Source organism: Scyliorhinus canicula, chromosome 8, assembly GCF_902713615.1.
Source record: "Scyliorhinus canicula chromosome 8, sScyCan1.1, whole genome shotgun sequence".
In the NCBI taxonomy this organism is placed as follows: Eukaryota; Metazoa; Chordata; class Chondrichthyes; order Carcharhiniformes; family Scyliorhinidae; genus Scyliorhinus; species Scyliorhinus canicula.
This window is the reverse complement of record NC_052153.1, coordinates 169,700,507-169,719,959: the sequence shown is the minus strand read 5'-3', so window position 1 is coordinate 169,719,959 and position 19,453 is coordinate 169,700,507. Positions and strand designations below refer to the sequence as shown.

General features: G+C 46.4%; 1 protein-coding gene across 4 annotated transcripts in view; it reads left to right on the top strand.

The window, feature by feature from the left end:
- Positions 1–19,226, top strand: part of LOC119970694 (protein WWC2-like) — a 352,064-nt gene extending 332,838 nt beyond the window's left edge. For 3 of the 4 annotated variants that reach the window (XM_038805719.1, XM_038805718.1, XM_038805716.1), the window contains exons 15-23: positions 2,847–3,039; positions 4,316–4,480; positions 5,631–5,734; positions 7,004–7,181; positions 9,108–9,272; positions 10,712–10,804; positions 13,115–13,354; positions 17,289–17,416; positions 18,561–19,226. In XM_038805719.1, coding sequence (XP_038661647.1) covers positions 2,847–3,039; positions 4,316–4,480; positions 5,631–5,734; positions 7,004–7,181; positions 9,108–9,272; positions 10,712–10,804; positions 13,115–13,354; positions 17,289–17,416; positions 18,561–18,627 — 1,333 coding nt within the window. In that variant the 3' untranslated portion in view covers positions 18,628–19,226. The remainder of the gene's footprint in view (positions 1–2,846; positions 3,040–4,315; positions 4,481–5,630; positions 5,735–7,003; positions 7,182–9,107; positions 9,273–10,711; positions 10,805–13,114; positions 13,355–17,288; positions 17,417–18,560) is intronic. The other variant, XM_038805717.1, reaches the window with a different exon arrangement.
- The last annotated feature ends 227 nt before the right edge of the window (positions 19,227–19,453 follow it).

The following is a 19,453-nucleotide window of genomic DNA, read 5'->3' as shown; positions in this document are numbered from 1 at the left end:
ATGGTTGAAACCGTCTGGACTGCTGTCCAAAGAGCTGGCATGAACTTAATGGGCCAAGTGGCCTCCTTCTGTGCCGTAAAGGACTCCAAGGATCAGAAAAATGAACACACTGTAAGATAAACTCCAAATCTGCCTCAGTTGGATAGGATTTGCTTATTGTATTTTTCTGCGAGCAACTCAAACAAATCATTTAGTACGTGGAAAGATAAGAAAATACTAATCGGGCAACACAAGAGAGCAGCCTATCAAAGACTTCCCTTCCTCTAAAAATGTCTAGTTTGCAAAGAATTTGAACTATCCCATCCGATACCATCCCTTAATTGCCAGTGGATCGGAGTCACATTTCTCCCTCTCTTTAGCTCTGAAGAAGTCATACGTACTCGACAGATGATGCCAGACCCGGAGTTTTTCCAGCACTTATTTCAGAGTCCTGGAAATCCCTACCTAAAAACAACATGGGAACATCTTCACCACACAGGCAGTACCATTTTAACAATGCACGGTAGAACCTTCTCAAGGGCAACAATGGATGGGAAATGTTGTGACCTTGGCCTTGCCAGCAACACCTACATCCTGAGAATGAATACTGAAGTCCTGAGATACGTACCTTGTAACTCCTTTTTGTAATGTTTCCTGAACTCCTGTTACAGGAGGAGCATTTTACATCTATCTGTATCATTGGTTCCCAAGTGAACTGTGACCTTGTTTTTTGTTTTTGCTTTCCTGTCATATGGTCTTATTCACCCACTCAGCCAAGTCTCAATCTCTAGTACTGGGAAAGCAATATATCATCCACGACCATAAGAAAGGCAAAGTACTGCGAGTGCTAGAAATCTGAAGTAAAATCAGAAATTTCTGGAATTACTCAGCAAGTCTGATAGCGTGTGAAGTGAGAGAAACAGAGTTAACAGGCATAACTTTTGCCAGCACCATCCAGCCTTTGAGCAGTTTTGCTGGAGGCTGGTTCGGGGTGAAACGGCTGCTCATCCATAAGCTCATATTGCTGAAGCTAATGTAAAAGCCAATAATCAGGGTTTTCCCAGAGCTGCGGCATCAGGCCACTCAGTGGAGCTCTGTCTCTCTCTCTGTCTCTCTCTTTCTCCTTTCTCCCTCACCCGCAATGGAAGGTTTCAACTCCTTCCAATTGCCCCTCCAGCTGGATGCCCTCCAATTGCCCCTCCAGCTTTGAGAGCCTGTCTGTGGTTTCTAGTTCAGCAGCATGACTGTCCTCTGGACAATTTGGAGAGGACATAGAAAGTAGAAGCAGGAGGAGGTTATTTGGCCCTTCGAGCCTGCTCTGCCATTCACTGTGATCAAGTTCACTACCCTTCCCCCATATCCTTTGATCCCTTTAGCTTCAAGAGCTATATCTAATTCCTTCTTGAAATTACACAATGTTTTGGCCTCAACTACTTTCTGTGGTGCTGAATTCCACAGGTTTGCCACTCTGGGTGAAGAAATTTCTCCTCAGCTCAGTCTTCTTCAAACTGTGGCGCATAGTTCTGGACTCCCCCAACATCGGTAACATTCTTTCTGAATCTACCCTGTCTAATCCTACTAGAATTTTGTACGTTTCTATGAGACCCCTCTCACTCTTCTAAACTCCAATGAATATAATCCAAACCGATTTAGTCTCTCCTCTTATGACAGTCCCGCCATCTCAGGAATCAGCCTGGTAGCCCTCCATAGCAAGAACATCCTTCCACAGATAAGGACACCAAAACTGCACACAATACTCCAGGTGTGGCCTCACCAATGCCCTCACACAGTGTTCTTCAAACTCTTTTTCTGGAGGTCCCATTTTTGCCAACCGGCCAACCTTCGGGACCCAACCCGGCCGACCTTCGCGACCCACGCCGGCCGACCTTCGCGACCCATGCCAGCCGACCTTCGCGACCCACACCGGCCGACCCACCATTTCCCTTACCTCCAAAAATGGAGGAAATGGTTTTGGGTCCCTTTGGCCCTCGTACACGCTCCTCCAATGGAGCCTGTTGGATGAGGGTGAAGCCTTCCGGTGTCGGAAAGTATGGAGTCTCCATCTGTCCAAAGTTCTGAATTTTTTTCCTGTAAAATTTAATCAAATAACCCCCCCCCCCCCCCCTCCCCGAACTTGTAAAAAAAAATTAAATGAATAAAATAAATGAATAAAAACCACTATAGAACTTGGAAAACAAAAAGCTACAACCGTTTAAAAAAATAGAGGCCGCACTGTGCATGCATGCCCGATTTGCGCATGCGCACCGATCATCGTGCACACATGGGCAATGCGGCCGAATCTTTTTTGACCTGATCGCGGAATGCGCATGCACGCTGATCATCGTGCGCGCATGCGCAATATGGCCAAATTGTTTTTTGACATGTTCCTGGCCACTTGCAGCCGGTGTTATTAAAAGCCGGCTACTGCACGGAGATTTGCGCGATCGGGAGCGCCGCGGACAAGAGCTCCATGACCCTCCCGACACCCGTGGGTCGCGCCCCCGACTTTGAAGAACACTGCACTAACAGTTGCAGTGAAACACCTCGATCCCTATACTCAAAACCTCTCACTATGATACCATCATACCATTTGCCATCTTTACTTCGTGCTGCACCTGCAAGCTTACATCCAGTGACTGATGAACGAGGAGACCAAGGTATCGCTGAGTATCCACCTCAAAATACAGCTCATTGAATCATTTCAGGAGTGCGGTGAGAGGAAATGTTTTAATAGGAACAAAAAATAGGATGGAAAATGATTTGTCCACACCCCACGCAGGTTCTTCAATGGCGAATGCTAAACGTACACTGTCACTGTTTATTAAATTTCACTCCTTTGGGTAAAGGTTTACATTGCAATCCCACAGGTACATCAGAGCTGCATTGCTTCCAAGCTCGTGTGACTCCAGCAGTCTGTTTCGCACAAAGGTTCACAGTGTTGCAGAGACTCTCACCTTCAATGAGGTATTCAGGGTAGCCATTACCCAAGCTGCTTTACATCAGAAGACACTAAGAGTTGATGTTTGCTCGGTGGGGAAGACGCATTTGGAGGATTGTCTGGTGAGTGATGAAGCCGATTTCCCAGTCATTAAATAAGTAACCAGAAAGTAGTTTGTGGGCTGACTCCACAAAGTTAACAGCAACCTGAGATGTATTGGACAATTAGGGCCAGATCTTCCCAGATTCAGGCAGACTCGGTGGGCCTTTCCGCCCCCATTTCCAACAGATCCAGTTTTTTCCAGCGGAGGGATGAGGTGGAGTGTAATTCCCCGAACAGGTGCCAGAATGTGGCGACTAGGGGTTTTCACAGTAACTTCATTTGAAGCCTACTTGTGACAATAAGCGATTTTCATTTCATTTCACACAGGGAAAATCCCAAACTCAGCAGGACTCAGTGCTGAGTTCAAACAGACTCCATTTTCACTGTTGCAAGGGCCTTAACCCACAGTGAAGGAGTGATGGATTGATGGAGTAGACATGAATGCTCTTGAAGGGTGAATAAGATCTGTATAACTGTCATGATCTGAAGTTTTTTAAATCTCTTGCTCTTTCAAATTAAATAAAACAGGTGTAAGCTGTCAGCGAGAGTTGAAAAGCAGTACGCCATTAAAAACCCAAGATTGCCTCACTCAGCAGCCCTCTTCAAGGTTTTTACTTTGAAAGTAATAGTGTAAGAGGTCGAGCTTTTCATCAATTCCGTGATTTCCACTTGAAGAGGTCTTGTGCTGTAGTGATAGAGTTATAGATTCAGGCATCCCTACATGTAGGCCAGAAGCTCTGGCTTCAATTCCCACTTCAGGACTTGAAGACCATGGCAAGCCCAGACAAACAGGTTAATTATCAGGCCTTCCAGTACGCCTGATAGCAGGCCATCAGAGCGGGAGATAATCATGGACCAATCCAATGGAACACATGATCACCAATGCCTGCTTAAAGCATGCATCTGAAGGAGAAGGTGGAATTCTACTTAGCTGCTGTCACTGAAGGGGTGGGGAGTGGGGTCTCAACAATGCACCGTATGGGGAAGTGTAGAATCACTGACAGCAACTTCAGGATTTCCAAGTTTAACTGCGCACGTGCAGTAGTTTCAGAGGACACATGATGCATAGTGTTGAGAGTTTTACCGTCATTACTACCACAAAGCCAATAACACTCAGTGTGCTTTTAAGACATTTTTCAAGGCTTTTCTGGGAGGCATGCTGAAGCATGATAGAAATGCTAATCTTTCCTCTGTAAAATTCCTGTGTGAAAGAGGTGCATAGGAATGTTATATATGCACAGTAACCAAGTTGTTTCAAACATTGATTAGACTGAGAACCCTTTTATTTCCCCAAAGGCTGGAACCCAAATCAGCCTGGCAGATCTCTCCAGCAATGGTGAGACCTCCACAAGCTGGTACAACATGCTACATTACAAGAACATAAACAGCAAGAATTCAAAGAACAAAGCACAAATTGAGGAAGCCTCTTTGACACCGCAGCCTTGCAGCACCATCAACAAGGTAAAGACCATTCAGAGGACTGAATCAGATTTGGCAAAGCATTGCATGGAGCTGAACCCACAGGTTGTTTTTTTGTCTGCACAAATAACTGGGAGTTGAATGCCACGTTGTAAGAAAAACGGGAAGCTAAGTTGGCTAAGGGCAAGTCTTCTTCCCCCATTTGCTGGGGGAATGTGCTGCTTTAGAGAGCTGTCAACCAATCACAATCCAATTGGCTGGCAGCGCCAGGTTCAAGCTGTGGTTACTACCAGTCCCCGAACAGAAGGCGGTTACAGAGACCAGTCCAATGCCTGACTGACCAGAGTCAAGGTCTGACCGGCAGGCTCAAGCGAGGGGGCGAGAGGCCGAATTTGAGAGTTTGGAGGTGGAGGTTGTGGGTGTGGCGGGTGTGGGGGCGATAAAGACCTTGACGAAGGTTGCCTCCTCTGGGCACAGGGGTCCCCCCAGGGTGGTTCCTGCACCTCCCCCTTTACCCATCCAGTAAAAAGCTGCAAGGCTCCTTGCTTGGCATGGGCCTCCCCTGATGTGGGTACAATATTGGCAGTGGTGTGATGAGACACTTTAAAGGGCATTGATTGGCTACTTAAGGGCCTCAACAGGCAAAAGGGTGACTTGACTGCCCAACATCTCCCTCATCCCCTGAAAAGTCGGATTGAGGGAAGATGGGAATGCATTAGGAAAGACATGCGCTGCATTTTATAAGCTTCTCCCCCACCTTCAAACTCACCTGCAGCGGGGGTGGGGGGGCAGATAAATTCCAGCCCATATTTTATGTAAGTCCAATAAGAGGTCAGCAGGGGTTGTGGAGCTGATTATTTGATCTGGTAATGTTACTTTAAGTGAACCTTCACTTAAATGCCTCTTTGTCGGTTGAATTTGCCCAGCAGGTTTCCGTAGATAAAAATATAAATGTATAACTAAATTATGTATTTGAAATGTAAGTATCACAAGTATTTTCCACGAGTGGGAACTGCATTTAATTATAACCTACATTAGGCAGAGACATTGCATTCTTTAGGGGAAACTTAAATGCCTTTGATGAGTTGTGTCATAAGGTTTTCTGTTTGAATTCTGCTTGAAAGAAAATAATTCTCTTATGTTCTGCCTTGACTTCCATCAATTCTATTGTCTTTCTTCTCTTCCTATCCAGCAGGATGCTGTATCTGCACTGCTGGAGAGGACATCTGTTGAGCTGCAGGCCGTTGAACAGGAACTAGCTACGGAGGAAGGAGATGCTGCAGCAGGCGAAGACTGGTACTGTTGACTTTATGATGTTAGACAATTTAACTTTGAAATACATTGAAGTCCCAAGTGAGTTCCGCTGAACATCCCCCATAACTCCAATGATAGCCGGGTGGAATGTCCCAAATCTAAGGGGTTTTTGAGCCGATGTTACTAGCAGGTGCTTTCCCCTTAGGACCACTCTGTAATTCTCCAATAGGATACAAGCATGAATGGAACCAGGGCCTGCACTCACAGTCCACTGTCTATGAACTCTTTTAGGGCAACACTCTGGGCAGGTGCTGAGTAGAAGTCAAACATTTTGTCTTGCGGATAGGGGAACAAATTGAACTGTTGGGCCTAAAATTTAATAGGTTGCTTTCATTTGCTCTTTGAATGTTGCTCTTGCTTCACCTCTTAGTATTATTGGGTGAGTGGGGCCTGGTTTAGCTCAGTTGGTTGGACAGCTGGTTTGTGATGCAGAGTAAGGCCATACCGCATGGGTTCAGTTCCCATCTCAGCTGAGGTTATTCATGAGGCCTTCTCAACCGTGCTCCTCATCAGAGGTTAAATTACCTCCAGTCAGCTTTCCTCCTCAAGTGGGAAAGCAGCCCATGGTCAACTGGGACTATGGTGACTTTACTTTATTATTGGCTGATGAGAGGAAAATGGTAATGGCCACAGGTCTCAGCTCTGGTGATAGCCACAGCTGGGCAGCCCAATAATAAAGACATAGAGAGTAATAATAATAATCGCTTATCATCACAAGTAGGCTTCAATGAAGTTACTGTGAAAAGCCCCTAATCGCCACATTCCGGCGCCTGTTCAGGGAGGCCGGTACGGGAATTGAACCCGCGCTGCTGGCCTTGTTCTGCATTACAAGCCAGATTTTTAGCCCACTGTGCTAAACCAGCCCCTTACCAGTAGCTGGGAAACAGAAGGTGGGCTACAAGTGTTTTTTAGACAATGATGCAGACCATGGTTAATCAACAATGGCATTACTATCATGTCGTGCAGTTGCCAAAATGGGTAAAAACAAACTGGATGGACTTGGTTCTTTTTTCTCTCTCATCCTCCGCGCAGAAAAATAGAGATCTTGCAACATAGAAGCAGGGAGTCCAGTCCAAATAGTCCATGTCTTGGTTGACTCTCAACGCGAGAAAATAGTTCTAATCACATTCACCTACCGTGTTTTACAACCATTCATCCACCTGACCTACCTAACATTGAATCTTGGCAAAACGTGACAAAGAAAAACAGATGAAATGCTGTACGATTTTCATAACTTGTTGCTAAATGCAGGCTGGAGATGCTGGTGGAAGATACTGCTGAGGCACAAGAAGAAGGAAATGGCATTGGCAAAGAGGCAGAGGTGGAAGAGGACGCTGCAGAACTGGTTGTATTGCAAGAAGTTCCCCAGGATACGGCTGATGAAGAAAGCAGTGACGTGACGGAATCACTCACAGTGCCACCAAGTCTGGTAGGAATGTTCACCGTTGTCCAGCTCCATTAGAAAATAAGCTCAATCGTGTGCAGTGCTCAAGCAGTTTTGGAACTCAGAATGTTGGCTATGAACTTATTCTTTCCGCTCAATGATACCACGACAAATATGTAAACCTGCTGTACCTTAACATGGGGTGACAGGAAAATTGTGGTGTTGCAGTCGTGAGGTTGGCAGTGCCAGGGATGTATGGAGGGGTGGTACGCTCAGTGTGGTCGTGGAGAAAAAAATATAAATTGAAGCTCTTTGCAGTGGCTGGCACGCCTGGGCTGTAGGAGCTCTTGTCTATTTGGGTAAATGGAACGTGCAGCCGGCTGGTCCATTGTCATGTGCCAATACATTGACTCTGGAGTTAAATGAGTAAATGTTGCATGAATTGCAGACCCTGGCATTCAAATCTGTTTGATAAAAGCAGGATTTTACACAGTAGATATGCCCATACCCTGGTATACATATCACCAAATGTTAGAAGATGGGTCATCAGTCTGGGGGCCAATTACCTCAAGATATCATTCTACTGTCCAGCATCCCTGATTTTTACACTGGCAATGCCTTGTCATGATGTTTTAGTGGTTTTGATTGTAAGTGTCCAGTCAATAATTTGATGCATTCATATCATGAAACTGCCTCTTTTTCATGTGACTGCGTAATACCTTTGCACAAACCGGCCTTGGGAAAGATCTAGGTCAATGCTGTGACAATTTGCTGACCTGTGTGGTCAGGCCGATGGCAACAAATGCATCCAAAGGCAGTCTGTTTTGTAGCTGCCCCTGCTGCTCCCAAGTGGAATCCAGGAATACAATATTTTTATGCTGGCCCAGGCTCTTTCTAAATTAGTTGCCCTGTTCTATTTTTCAAAATTTATTTTCATGAGATGTGGGCTTCACTGGCGAGGCCATATTTGTTGCCCATCCCTAATTGCCCTTGAGAAGCTGGCAGTGAGCTGCTTTCTTGAACTGCAGCAGCCCATGTAGTGTAGGTATACCCACAGTGATATTAGGGAGGGAGTTCCAGGATTTTGTCCCAGTGACAGTAAAGGAATGGAGATATATTTCCATGTCAGGACAGTGAGTGACTTGGAGGGGAACTTCCAGCTGGTGGTCACATGGTGACAGAGTGGTTAACACTGCTGCTTCACAGCGGTAGGGACCCGGGTTCAATTCCGGCCTTGGAAGAATGTCTGTGTGGAGTTTGCACTTTCTCCCCATGTCTACATGGGTTTCCTCCGGATGCTCCGGTTTCCTTCCACAGTCCAAAGGTGCGCAGGTTAGGTGGATTGACCATGATAAAATTGTCCCTTAGAGTCCGGGATGTGCTAGTAAGGTGGGGTTACGGAGAAAGGGTGGGGGATTTGGCCCAGCTCGGGTGCTCTTTTGGAGGGTCGATGCAGACTCGATGGGCCATATAGACTCATTCTGCACTGCAGGGAGTGTATGAGTGTATGGTGGTGTTCCCATGTAGCTGCTGCCTGAGGAGTCTTGGTGAGTTCCTGAAGTGAATCTCGTAAATGGTACACACTGCTGCTGTTCGTCGGTGGTGGAGGAAGTGGATGTTTGTGGAAGGCATGCCAATTAAGTGGACTGCTTTGCCCTAGATGGTGGTGAGCTTCTTGAATGTTGTTGGTGCTGCACTTATCCAGGCAAGTGAGGGTATTCCATCACACTCCTGACTTGGGCCTTGTAGATTGTGGGCAGTCTTTGTGGAGTCAGGAGGTGAGTTATTCATCACAGGATTCTTAGCCTCTGACCTGCCCTTGGAGCCACATAATTTATATGGCTAGTCCAGTTCACTTTCTTACAGTATTGGGCTTGTAAATGTAAATGCAATATCAATGTTTAGTGAACTACCTTGTAGTAGTTCTCATATAACAGCAGCTGACAGAATGTTTGCACCCCATGTGCACAGGTTGACAGAGAAATGAACACGGAGGAGGCTGTGATTGAGTGTGTTGCTGTCAGGCCTAAGGACAGGACCAACTTGAACAATAGGCAAAAGCATTTTGTGAGGAACAGCATGATTGTAAGATCCCAAACCTTTTCTCCAGGAGAAAGAAATCAGTACATTTGCAGGGTAAGAAACTCTTCTTCATTTTATTGATAGCAATTCACAAATATTTTCTATGTATGTTTGTCAAATCTAGGATGCGGTGCTCCCAGCAACACGGCTGTTATGTCATCGGCTCACAGCACATAATTTTCCTTCTACAGCGGACAGAATGTATAGGCCACATGGCTGTGATTTCCTGTAACATGTTCCCTGTGTGGGTAGCGCCATGACAGGAGATGTGTTTGTAAAATGGACCCTATTGATAATAATAATCTTTATTAGTGATGCAGGTAGGCTGACAGTAACACTGCAATGAAGTTACTATGAAAATCCCCTAGTCACCATACTCCGGCGCCTGTTCGGGTACACTGAGTGAGAATTCAGAATGTCCAATTCACCTAACAAGCACACTTTTGGGACTTGTGGGAGGAAACCAGAACACCTGGAGGAAACCCACGCAGACATGGGGAAACCGTGCAGACTCTGCGCAGACAGTGACCCAACATTGAGTTCAACAATTTTAGACCAATCTCCTCCATCTTCTTTATCCAGTACATTTTTAGTCCCAAGCAACCCCCCCCCCCCCCCCCCCCCCCCCCCACACACAACGGAGCCATCTGTCACTTGTTCTCTATTTTTGCTTTCACTGAGTACTGATCTTTGTTCTCTCCTTAAAGCATTCTGCCATCCTACCTTTATGCCACTGTCAGCCACTCACACTGCCATTAACGCTTCCTCTGTCTCATGACTTGCACATCTTTGTTGCAATCTCTTCTAGCTCCCACCTATCACCAGCCTTCTATTCCGCTCCACCTGCTCTACACTCTCTTGGACAGCGAATAATCCATCAGAATTCCCACTCTCTTTAACTCTGAAGGGTCATATGGACTCGAAACATTAACTCGGTCTCTCTCTCCACAGAAGCTGCCAGACCTGCAGTTTTTCCAGCGTTTTCCGTTTTTTATTTTATTATGTTGAGATGAAATTATTGCTTCTGTGCTCACCGTCAAGCTTGCACATGAAATTAATTTGTGGAGCCTAAAAGCTCCACCTGCATGTACAATGCAAACCTGTCCAGGAAGAAAGTGGCAGATTCACTCTCTGAAACCAAAAGGATGTCTGGAACATTCATCAAATGACATTTTTACAGCAGAATAGAGATCTTTGTTCTATTTAATAATAATCGCTTATTGTCACAAGTAAGCCACAATGAAGTTACTGTAAAAAGCCCCTAGTCGCCACACACTGGCGCCTGTTCGGGAAGGCCGGTATGGGAATTGAACTGCGCTGCTGGCCTTGTTCTGCATCACAAGTCAGCTGTTTAGCCCACTGTGGTAAACCAGCCCCATACCCAAGTTGGGAGTGCTTGTTGCTAACACCTCCAGGTTGTGTATTTGAGTAATGCTCACTGGATTTAAGCTACATATTTGAACTCTAATCCCTTTTGTTCTTTGTATCAATAGTTGAATCGAAGTGACAGTGACAGTTCGACATTAGCCAAAAGGTCACCTTTTGTGCGCAATGCTATGGAACGGCGAAGCTTGCGAGTTAAAAGGGTATGTCTTATTAATAATTCGGAAAGTGTATCTTACCTCAGAAACAGGCTTCGGGATTGTGCTAAAATATTCAGCCACAGAAGAGTGGGATCGGGTTGGCACCCAGCCAGTTTGTGAGCTGCCAGAAGAGAGTCTTGTAATATTGTGCTAGGTATAGCTGCAGAATATGCTGGAATTGTACTGGAGAATAGAATGGGAATGGGGGGGGGATGTTCTGAATGATGTAACAGTGGCAAAGTCTTCTCCTCCACCAACCCCCCCACCCTGACGATGCGGCCAGCAAGCAACGCAAATGTCCATCGACTCAGCTGGGAACGGAAAATCATGCCAGCGGCAATCGCAAGCCGCCTCCACCACCGGGAAACCGGCTGCGGGGGAGGGACAGCAAATTCCATCCCTTATGCTGAACCATGTATACAATTCCACAGTTGGATTATTAGCTTGATCGTGCATTAAACTCCTAAAGCATGAGGTATATTTGGTAGTTTTAGATAGTCATCAAAGTAAATCAGTATGTTTAATGCACTTAATAATAGTTCAGCGAGGGTAACCTTACAACTCTGCTCTTGGCACAATGAAAGGACGTATTGGGAATTTGATATATCGGCAGTTAATTTGCTGTCTGCACGTTATCTGGCAGATTATAGTTTACCACATGTTTTATAGATTTCATAGTTTGGCCGTGCCTCTACTTATTTTCCAATAATCAATATTAACAGCATCAACTCCGAACAGATTTAATTGCTTCCGTGAATAGCTCCCAAAGCTTTGATTTGTTATGGGGCAGCAGCTGCTGTGGAAATGGAATGTTGGAGAGTTCCAATAGATCCATAGAATTGAAATCCAAAAAGGTAATTTTGATCCTCTTCGAACAGTATTAAAGAGGCAACACAGAGGCGAATGAGGATGTTCAGTTTTACCTACCATAGTTACAGAAGGCCAGAATAGGGTAGTGAGCCTAAAGAAACAAGTTTTAGATTATTGGAACACTGAAAGCGGCAAAGGAAAGTAGAGGGGCGGCACAGTGGTTATCTCTGCTGCTTCCCAGTGCCAGGGACCCAGGTTCAATTCTGGCCTTGTCTGTGCGGAGTTTTCACATTCTCCCCGTGTCTGCGTGGGTTTCCTTCGGGTACTCCAGTTTCCTCCCACAGTCCAAAGATGTGCAGGTTAGGTACATTGGCTATGATAAAATTGCCCCTTTGTATCCAGGGATGTGCAGGTTCAGTTACAGGGATAGAGCAGAGTGGGCGGGGAAGTGTACCACGGTAGAGTGCTCTTTTGGAGGGTCAGTACAGACTCAATGGGCTGAATGGCCTCCTTCTGCACTGTCGGAATTGAAATTAAATGAAATGAAAATCACTTATTGTCACGAGTAGGCTTCAATGAAGTTACTGTGAAAAGCCCCTAGTCGCCACATTCCGGCGCCTGTTCGGGGAGGCTGTTACGGGAATCGAACGTGCTGCTGGCCTGCCTTGGTCTGCTTTCAAAGCCAGCGATTTAGCTCAGTGTGCTAAACAGCCCCTGTGAAGTTCAATTGTTTCACACACTGGAAAAATAATGTGTGTGCACAGAGTGGGTGGGGGGAATCATGATCCACATCTTTACAATCATGAAGGCAACAGTGAACCAGTAGAGATACATTTAGAATGGGAAGAAAGGAAATACATGAAATATAAGTACCAGAAAAGGCACAGAAACAACTATTTCAGCATCAGTGTTAATTTGATGAATGGACTGTCACGCTGGAGAGATCACACTGTCTACAGGTTGCACATAGAAAAGAATTGCGTGGCCCATGATTTCCCATATGGAGAAAATGTCATGGTCAGAGCATCCGTGATTTTCAAAGTACAGCCTAAAGATCCCTACTGGGGGCCACACTCATAAAATAGGGCCTCATTTCTTGGCAAAACGGGTTTCTTAGCTAATTCCGACTCATCAAGGGGTCTTAACTTGTGAAGTGGTTCAGAAAATGACACTCAGCTGAACATTCCAAATAATAAAGAAAAGCTTCCAGCTTCACAAAGGGCAGGCGTACAGATTAGAAATTTATATGAGGTAAATGCAAAACTGATTTATGCAGGACCCGAATAAAGGCTAAACAATGGGATGAGCTGGATGACCTAATCCAATGGCAGAGCAGGCTCAGTGGGTCGCATGGCCTACTTCTGCTCTTACGTCTCAAGGTCTTACGGATGTATTGCTTGACCAATGTTTGCAAGCTAGCAATTAAAGGGGACCGAGTGTTCCAAAATCATTTTTACACCCTTCGCTCAATCTGTGTGACTAAACTTTGATGTCCCGTCACAGACCCTCTGCCAGCCGGCTGTGAGAAGAACTGCAGAGCACCCCATCCGCACCTCTCTCGACTTGGAGCTGGATCTTCAAGCATCACTGACGTGGCATAGTCGTTTGAATGATGAGCTACAAGTGCTCAGGGAACTAAAAAATAGGCTGGAGGAGGTGAAAGCAAAGGGGGAGACAGAACTGCCATCATGGGTGTTGGGGGATGACAGGTTCCAGAAGCTTTTAAAACAAGCAGGAAAACAGGTATATGTTTAGCAATATTGAAACTTTGCTACTCTAACAAAATATGCTGTGATGACCTATTAATCTGATGGTTTTGCTTCTTACCTTGATGCTGTATCTAGCTGTCTGGTACTGACTCTAATCAGGCTTATTAACAATGGACTATAAAATCCTTTAAGCACTTTGAAAACCATTAAATTATATGATATCCACAAAGAGCAATACCAACATCTAGTGACAGAAGATCAGTACTGCAACTATGTGAAATTGTATTATTCCGGCTCTTTAATAGCAGAAACCACTGTAATAGCCAGAAGGCCTGAAGCTAGTGGCTCAAGGTAAATGCCAAGAAGGTGCAGGGATGGAGTGGTAACTGGGCTGGGGGTTTGGGAAGGGTGAGCATTGGAATGGGGTGTTGCAGTTGTGGCACTCTATGTCCTGGCTTGTTGGTGGCAACAACTGCTTTGATCACAGTGAGTCGCTGAGGAACGTACATGCAAGGTACTTCACATCTGTGTTATGATCCCAGTTGGTGTTGAAACTGGATGGGAAGATCCCAGAATGAAAAACCATAGGCTGGATTCTCTGTAGCCCGACACCAAACTCGTGATCGGCGATCAGGTGGAGAATGGATTCTGACGCCGGAATCGGGGCCAGAATTCGAAGACGCCAGTCTGCCATGCTCCGCCCCCTCCAAACTGGCATAATCGTAACGCGCACCGCCACTGTTTCAATGCCATTGGCACATCATCGGCCGGCCCACCCATGATGCTCTGCCCCTGTTGGGCCAAGTTCTCAATGGCGCAGGCCACGTGTGGTGCCAACTGTCGGGAACCCGGCGTACCGGCTGCAGACAGTGACCAGCGCTGCCACACTCATCTGGGATCTGTACCGCTGGCTGGGGGTGCTTCTGCTAGGGCTGGGGGTACTGGTGAGGGGTGGCCAGGGGTTGGGCTGTGGGGGCTTTTTGAGACATGGGCTGGATTCTCCGTTTATCAGGCTAAGTGCCGGCATGAACAGAGAATCCGAGGGAGGTTCAGATTGGAAAATCGGTGCAAACCCCTCACCGATTCCGGTACCGGTGAGGGGCTAGCACCAGCGCTGCATGAAACACGTGCAGATTGCACCGAAAATGGCCAGAGAATGGCTGGGTCCCAGGCTGCACATGCGCTGGGCTTACGTCCTACACACACGTGCTCTTTCCAAGGGTCGGTGCAGACTCGATAGGCCGAATGGCCTCCTTCTGCACTGTAAATTCTATGATATGATTCTATGAAGCACATCCAGGTTTTAAGGTTAACATTGATGATAAATTACATTTGAAACTGCTGTGGTCTCATTGACACACAAAGTCCCTTTGATACACACAAGGTGACTGTGGTCAAATACACGCTCCCTTATGAAACCCCAGTGAACATCTGTGGCTGCCTCCTCAGAATTCCTCCAGGTGACTTTTATATAAGAGTTTCCGAACTCTACTTCCCAAAACATGCTTCAAAATCTTCTCTCATAATCATGCTGTCCATTAGCTGTTCCGAAATCCAGTTATTTTTCACACTGGAGCCCTCTCTATGCACAGTAGAATCCAAACGGGAATTTAAAGCCACACATACCAACACCTTTGTCCAGCATGAATCTAGCTATAGGCCCCATCCAGAAATATTTAACACATCTAAAACGATATCTTATTCCTAATGTTTACCCACACATATAAAACCTTTGTTTTCCGAATGCCGGCATTAGGTGATTGCTTGGGCCACCATTTTAAAATCAACACCCTGCAGATCCCCAAAATCAGCCCTCGTTCTGGCCATTTCATTCCCGGAGGAACGAAATGCCATTTCTGCCCCCGGAACATAAGGGGCGGGATCCTCTGTCCCGCTGCACCCATTTTCTCATGCAGCATGCTGGCAGCGGGATTCTCTGTTCCTGCAGCCAACCAATGGGGTTTCCCATTGTGGGCACCCCCAAGCCATCAGGAAATCCGTGGGCGTGAGTGCCCGGCTGGTGAAACGGAAGATCCCGCGACAGAGAATCTAACCCAAGGTCCTTTAATGACTTGATCCTTTTTCAGCTTTAATTTAGATCATAGCAGATCTATACCTCAACACCTATGCTCAATAGCCCTTGGTACCATTAACTAACAAAACTCTATCAGTCTCATTCTTAAAAATTCACCCACCTCAGTATTTTAGGAGAGAGTTCCAGATTTTCACTACCGTGTGTCTGAAATAGTTCTATCTGATCTCACTGCTGCTGAGCTTAACTTCAATTCTTAGGATATCTCCCTTGTTCCCAATTTCTATTGAATTTTAAAGACATCAGGCGTCTAAATTCAAGCAAGCACACAAGCCCTGTTTATCCAACCTAACCTCACATTTTAGCCCTTTAAGCCGAAATTGTTCTGTTGAATCTGTGCAGTATCCCATCCAAGGCCATCAAAATCCCTCTGCGCCTCCATAGACCCTAAAGTCTCACTAGTTAGAAAATATTCTGATTTGTCTTTCTTGAATCCAAAGGTGGTTGAGCCATGGTTGACCTCAAACCTCCCGCATTGAAACTCATTTGTCATAGATTTTCCCATTCACTTAGCCCCTGCCCCTTCGTAACTTTCTGCTCATAACTTGGCATCATCAGATGTACAACTCTATTTCCTTCACCATGTTATTGATATATATATATATCTATATATATTTATATAATGCCAGTACAGATTCCTGGGAAACACCATTCATCGCACTCTCCCAATAAGAAAATGTTCCCTTTTTCCCTACTTTCTTTCTCCTGCCTGCCAACCAACTGCCTATTCATGACACTTGGGCGGGATTCTCTCAGCCCGGGGCCGGGACGGAGAATCCCCGCGACCAGCGCAAATCGCGCCACGCCGCCACGACGCCGATTGCGGAGGATCGGTGCCACCGGCATGGTTGGCGCAGCACCGGTCGCGGGCCGCTCTATGCGGCCGGCCTGCCGATTCTCAGGCCGGGAGGGGCCGAGCGGCCATTGTGGAAACGCAGAGTCCCGCCGGTGCCGCCCACACCTGCTCTCAGCCGGAGGGGAACTCAGCGTTGAAGGATCGGGTGGCGGCCTATGGCGGGGGGGGGGGGGGGGGGGGGGGTCCGACCCGGGGGCGGGTCCTCCGATGTGGCCTGATCCACAATCGTGGCCCACCAATCGGCGGGCCAGCCTGTCTGTCTCCCGGCCTCCTTTCTTCCGCGCTAGCCCCTGTACTCCTGCGCCATGTTGCGTCGGGGCTGGCACAGACAAGGGAGACACGGTGGACTGCGCATGCACGGGTTCGCACCAGACCCACTGCGCATGCGCACAACCAATTCCCATGGCCGGATCAGCAGCTGGACCAGCGTGAACCGCTCCAGCGCCATGCTTCCCCCTGTAGGGGCCAGTATTGCTGATCCTGGGGCCATGTTGACGCTGTCGAGAAACGCAATGGCATTTCCGGCGGCTTCAACACTTAGCCTCAGGATCAGAGAATCCCACCCAAGGTTACCTACCTCCTCATCATTCTCTTTTCTGTGTTTGAGGCAAGATTTAACCAGTTCCACTGCTGCCTCATGGCACTGAGGACCCGGGTTCGATCCTAGCCCCAGGTCACTGCCCATGTGGAGTTTGCACATTCTCACCGTGTCTGCATGGGTGTCACCCCACAGCCCAAAAAGATGTGCAGGGTAGGTGGATTGGCCACGCTAAATTGCCCCTTAATTGGGAAAAAAAGAATTGGATACTCAAACTTTATTTTAAAATTTTGACTGATGGCATTTTAAGAAGTCATGACATCTTTATTGACAACTGAAATTGCCCATAAATTGGCAACTTTGGAAATCCTATAATGACATTTGAAGACAGATGGACTGTGACAATGTAATGGGAGAGTTTATGAACCTGACGGCCATGTTACAAAGATTAGACCTTTGTCTGATAAATGTGCTTTACCCAGGCTGAACAAACAAAAGAAGAACAAAAGCAGGAGTGGAGGGCTGAGAAACTGATGAGAAAGGCCTCAAAGGAGGTGTGCAGGCTACGAGAGCAGAGCCAGAAGATGCCACTGCAGGTCCAGTCATTCAGGTAAGAATCTGTTTTTTTCTCCATTCTAGATATAAAAAGGGTTCACAGTTAGAAGAAGAATAAGTGGAGAGCATTCCATCACACTCATGACTTAAGCTTTGTAGATGATGGACAAGCTTTGGGGAGTCGGGGGTGAGTTATTCGCCACAGGATTCACAGCCTCTGATCTGTTCCTTCAACCACACAGTTTATATGACTAGTCCAGTTCAGTATCTGGTCAATTATAACTCTCAAGACATTGATGGTAGGGGATTCAGCGATGATAATGCTGTGGAATGTCCAGATGAGATGGATAGATTCACTGTTCTTGAAGATGCCCATTGATACCCAAGTCTAAGGCCGTGGCTGAGTGGGATTGTCACTAGACTAGTGATCCAGAGATGCAGGGTAATGCTCTGGGGTCCCGGGTTCGAATCCCACCATGACAGATGGTGAAATTTTAATACAATGAAAAATCTGGAATTAAGTCTAATGTGACCATGTGTCCTGTGAGAGTACCTTTAAGAAATGGGTGTGTATATAAATATCTGCAGTGAAAGTACCTTTAAGAAATGGATGTTTATTACTGCAGTGATGCCAGAGAGTGGGTGGAGCTGGGCTGTCTGTCAGAATTGTATGGGCAGCACGGTAGCATAGTGGTTAGCACTGTGGCTTCACAGCGCCATGGTCCCAGGTTCGATTCCTGGCTTGGGTCACTGTCTGTGCGGAGTACTGTTCTTACAGGGAACAGATTAGTCCGAGGGGGAGTCCTTGAGGAGTCTGGTAGTTATGGGGGAGAAGCTGTTCCTACGTCTGGATGTGTGGGTCTTCAGACTTCTGGATCCTCTGCCTGATGGAAGGGTCTGGTAGAAGGCAAAGCCTGGGTGGGAGGGGTCTCTGACAATGCTGTCTGCCTTCTTGAGGCAGTGGAAGGTGTATACAGAATCAATGGGAGGGTGGCAAGCTTCTGTGATGCATTGGGCTGAGTTCACCGCACTCTGTAGTTTCTTGCGATCTTGTGCCGAGCAGTTGCCAGGCCAAGCTGTGATGCAGCCGGATAGGATGCTCCCTATGGCACATCTGTAGAGGTTTGTGAGAGTCAATGCAAACATGCCAAAATAATGCACAGCACAAAGTAAATAATTGTCTTATCTGTTCATTGCAGGGAGAAGATGGCGTTTTTCACCAGAGCAAAGATCAGCATCCCTTCACTACCTGCTGATGATGTATAATTAGTTTATCATGTAGATTACAATGTACTTTTCAGCATTTTAGCAGATTTTGATAGTTAGCTGGATAAAATCTTTTCAACATTCTGGCGATATACATCTTTGTAAAATAATTGTAATTCAATATCTCGGTATGTAAAAAAAAAAAGTTTTTTTTTGCCAGAGAAACTAAAGTACTCTAATTCTGAAGCAGTCATGCTAATTTTGTACATTTGTATGTATTTTTTGGTTTGCTCGTATTTTGTAAAAATGGGATACAGGAATGGTAGCATTTCAGATAAATGTATTCTGTTGAACAGCACTGCATTTTAGAAGGAAACTTACGAATCCCCCCCCCCCCCACCCTCATCACCCTCTTCCCACCGAACTCTCCTGTTCAACAGAAGATATTTTATTCTTTGTGAATGTTTGCGTAAGATCTGACTGTGATTGTGGCTATGAGCCACAGAATATTTTTGTACTAAAGGTTTGAAGCTGTCGGCTTTATTTTTTTTATGTGTTCTTAAATGATTCTGTGACGACGCTTTTCGAGACCAGTGCTTGCACAGTATTCACCTCCCACCAGTGCCTCAAGGTTTATTTTTCCCCCCACCGCCCGTGCTCTGTACCCGCCCCCCCCCCCCCCCCCCCCCCACCTCTAAATCCAGTGTTTCACACTTCGGTGTTTGCACCTCTGCACAGGGTGGCCTGGCCTTGTGGGTGGTGAGCCTAAAACCCCTTCTTATGTGAACTTTACAGTATTTTCCATTGATCGGTCTCAATTATTTCCATTTTCTGCAGGTGGGGTCAATGTCATCACATCTGTGATCTTGAGAATGTCTGTGTGCTG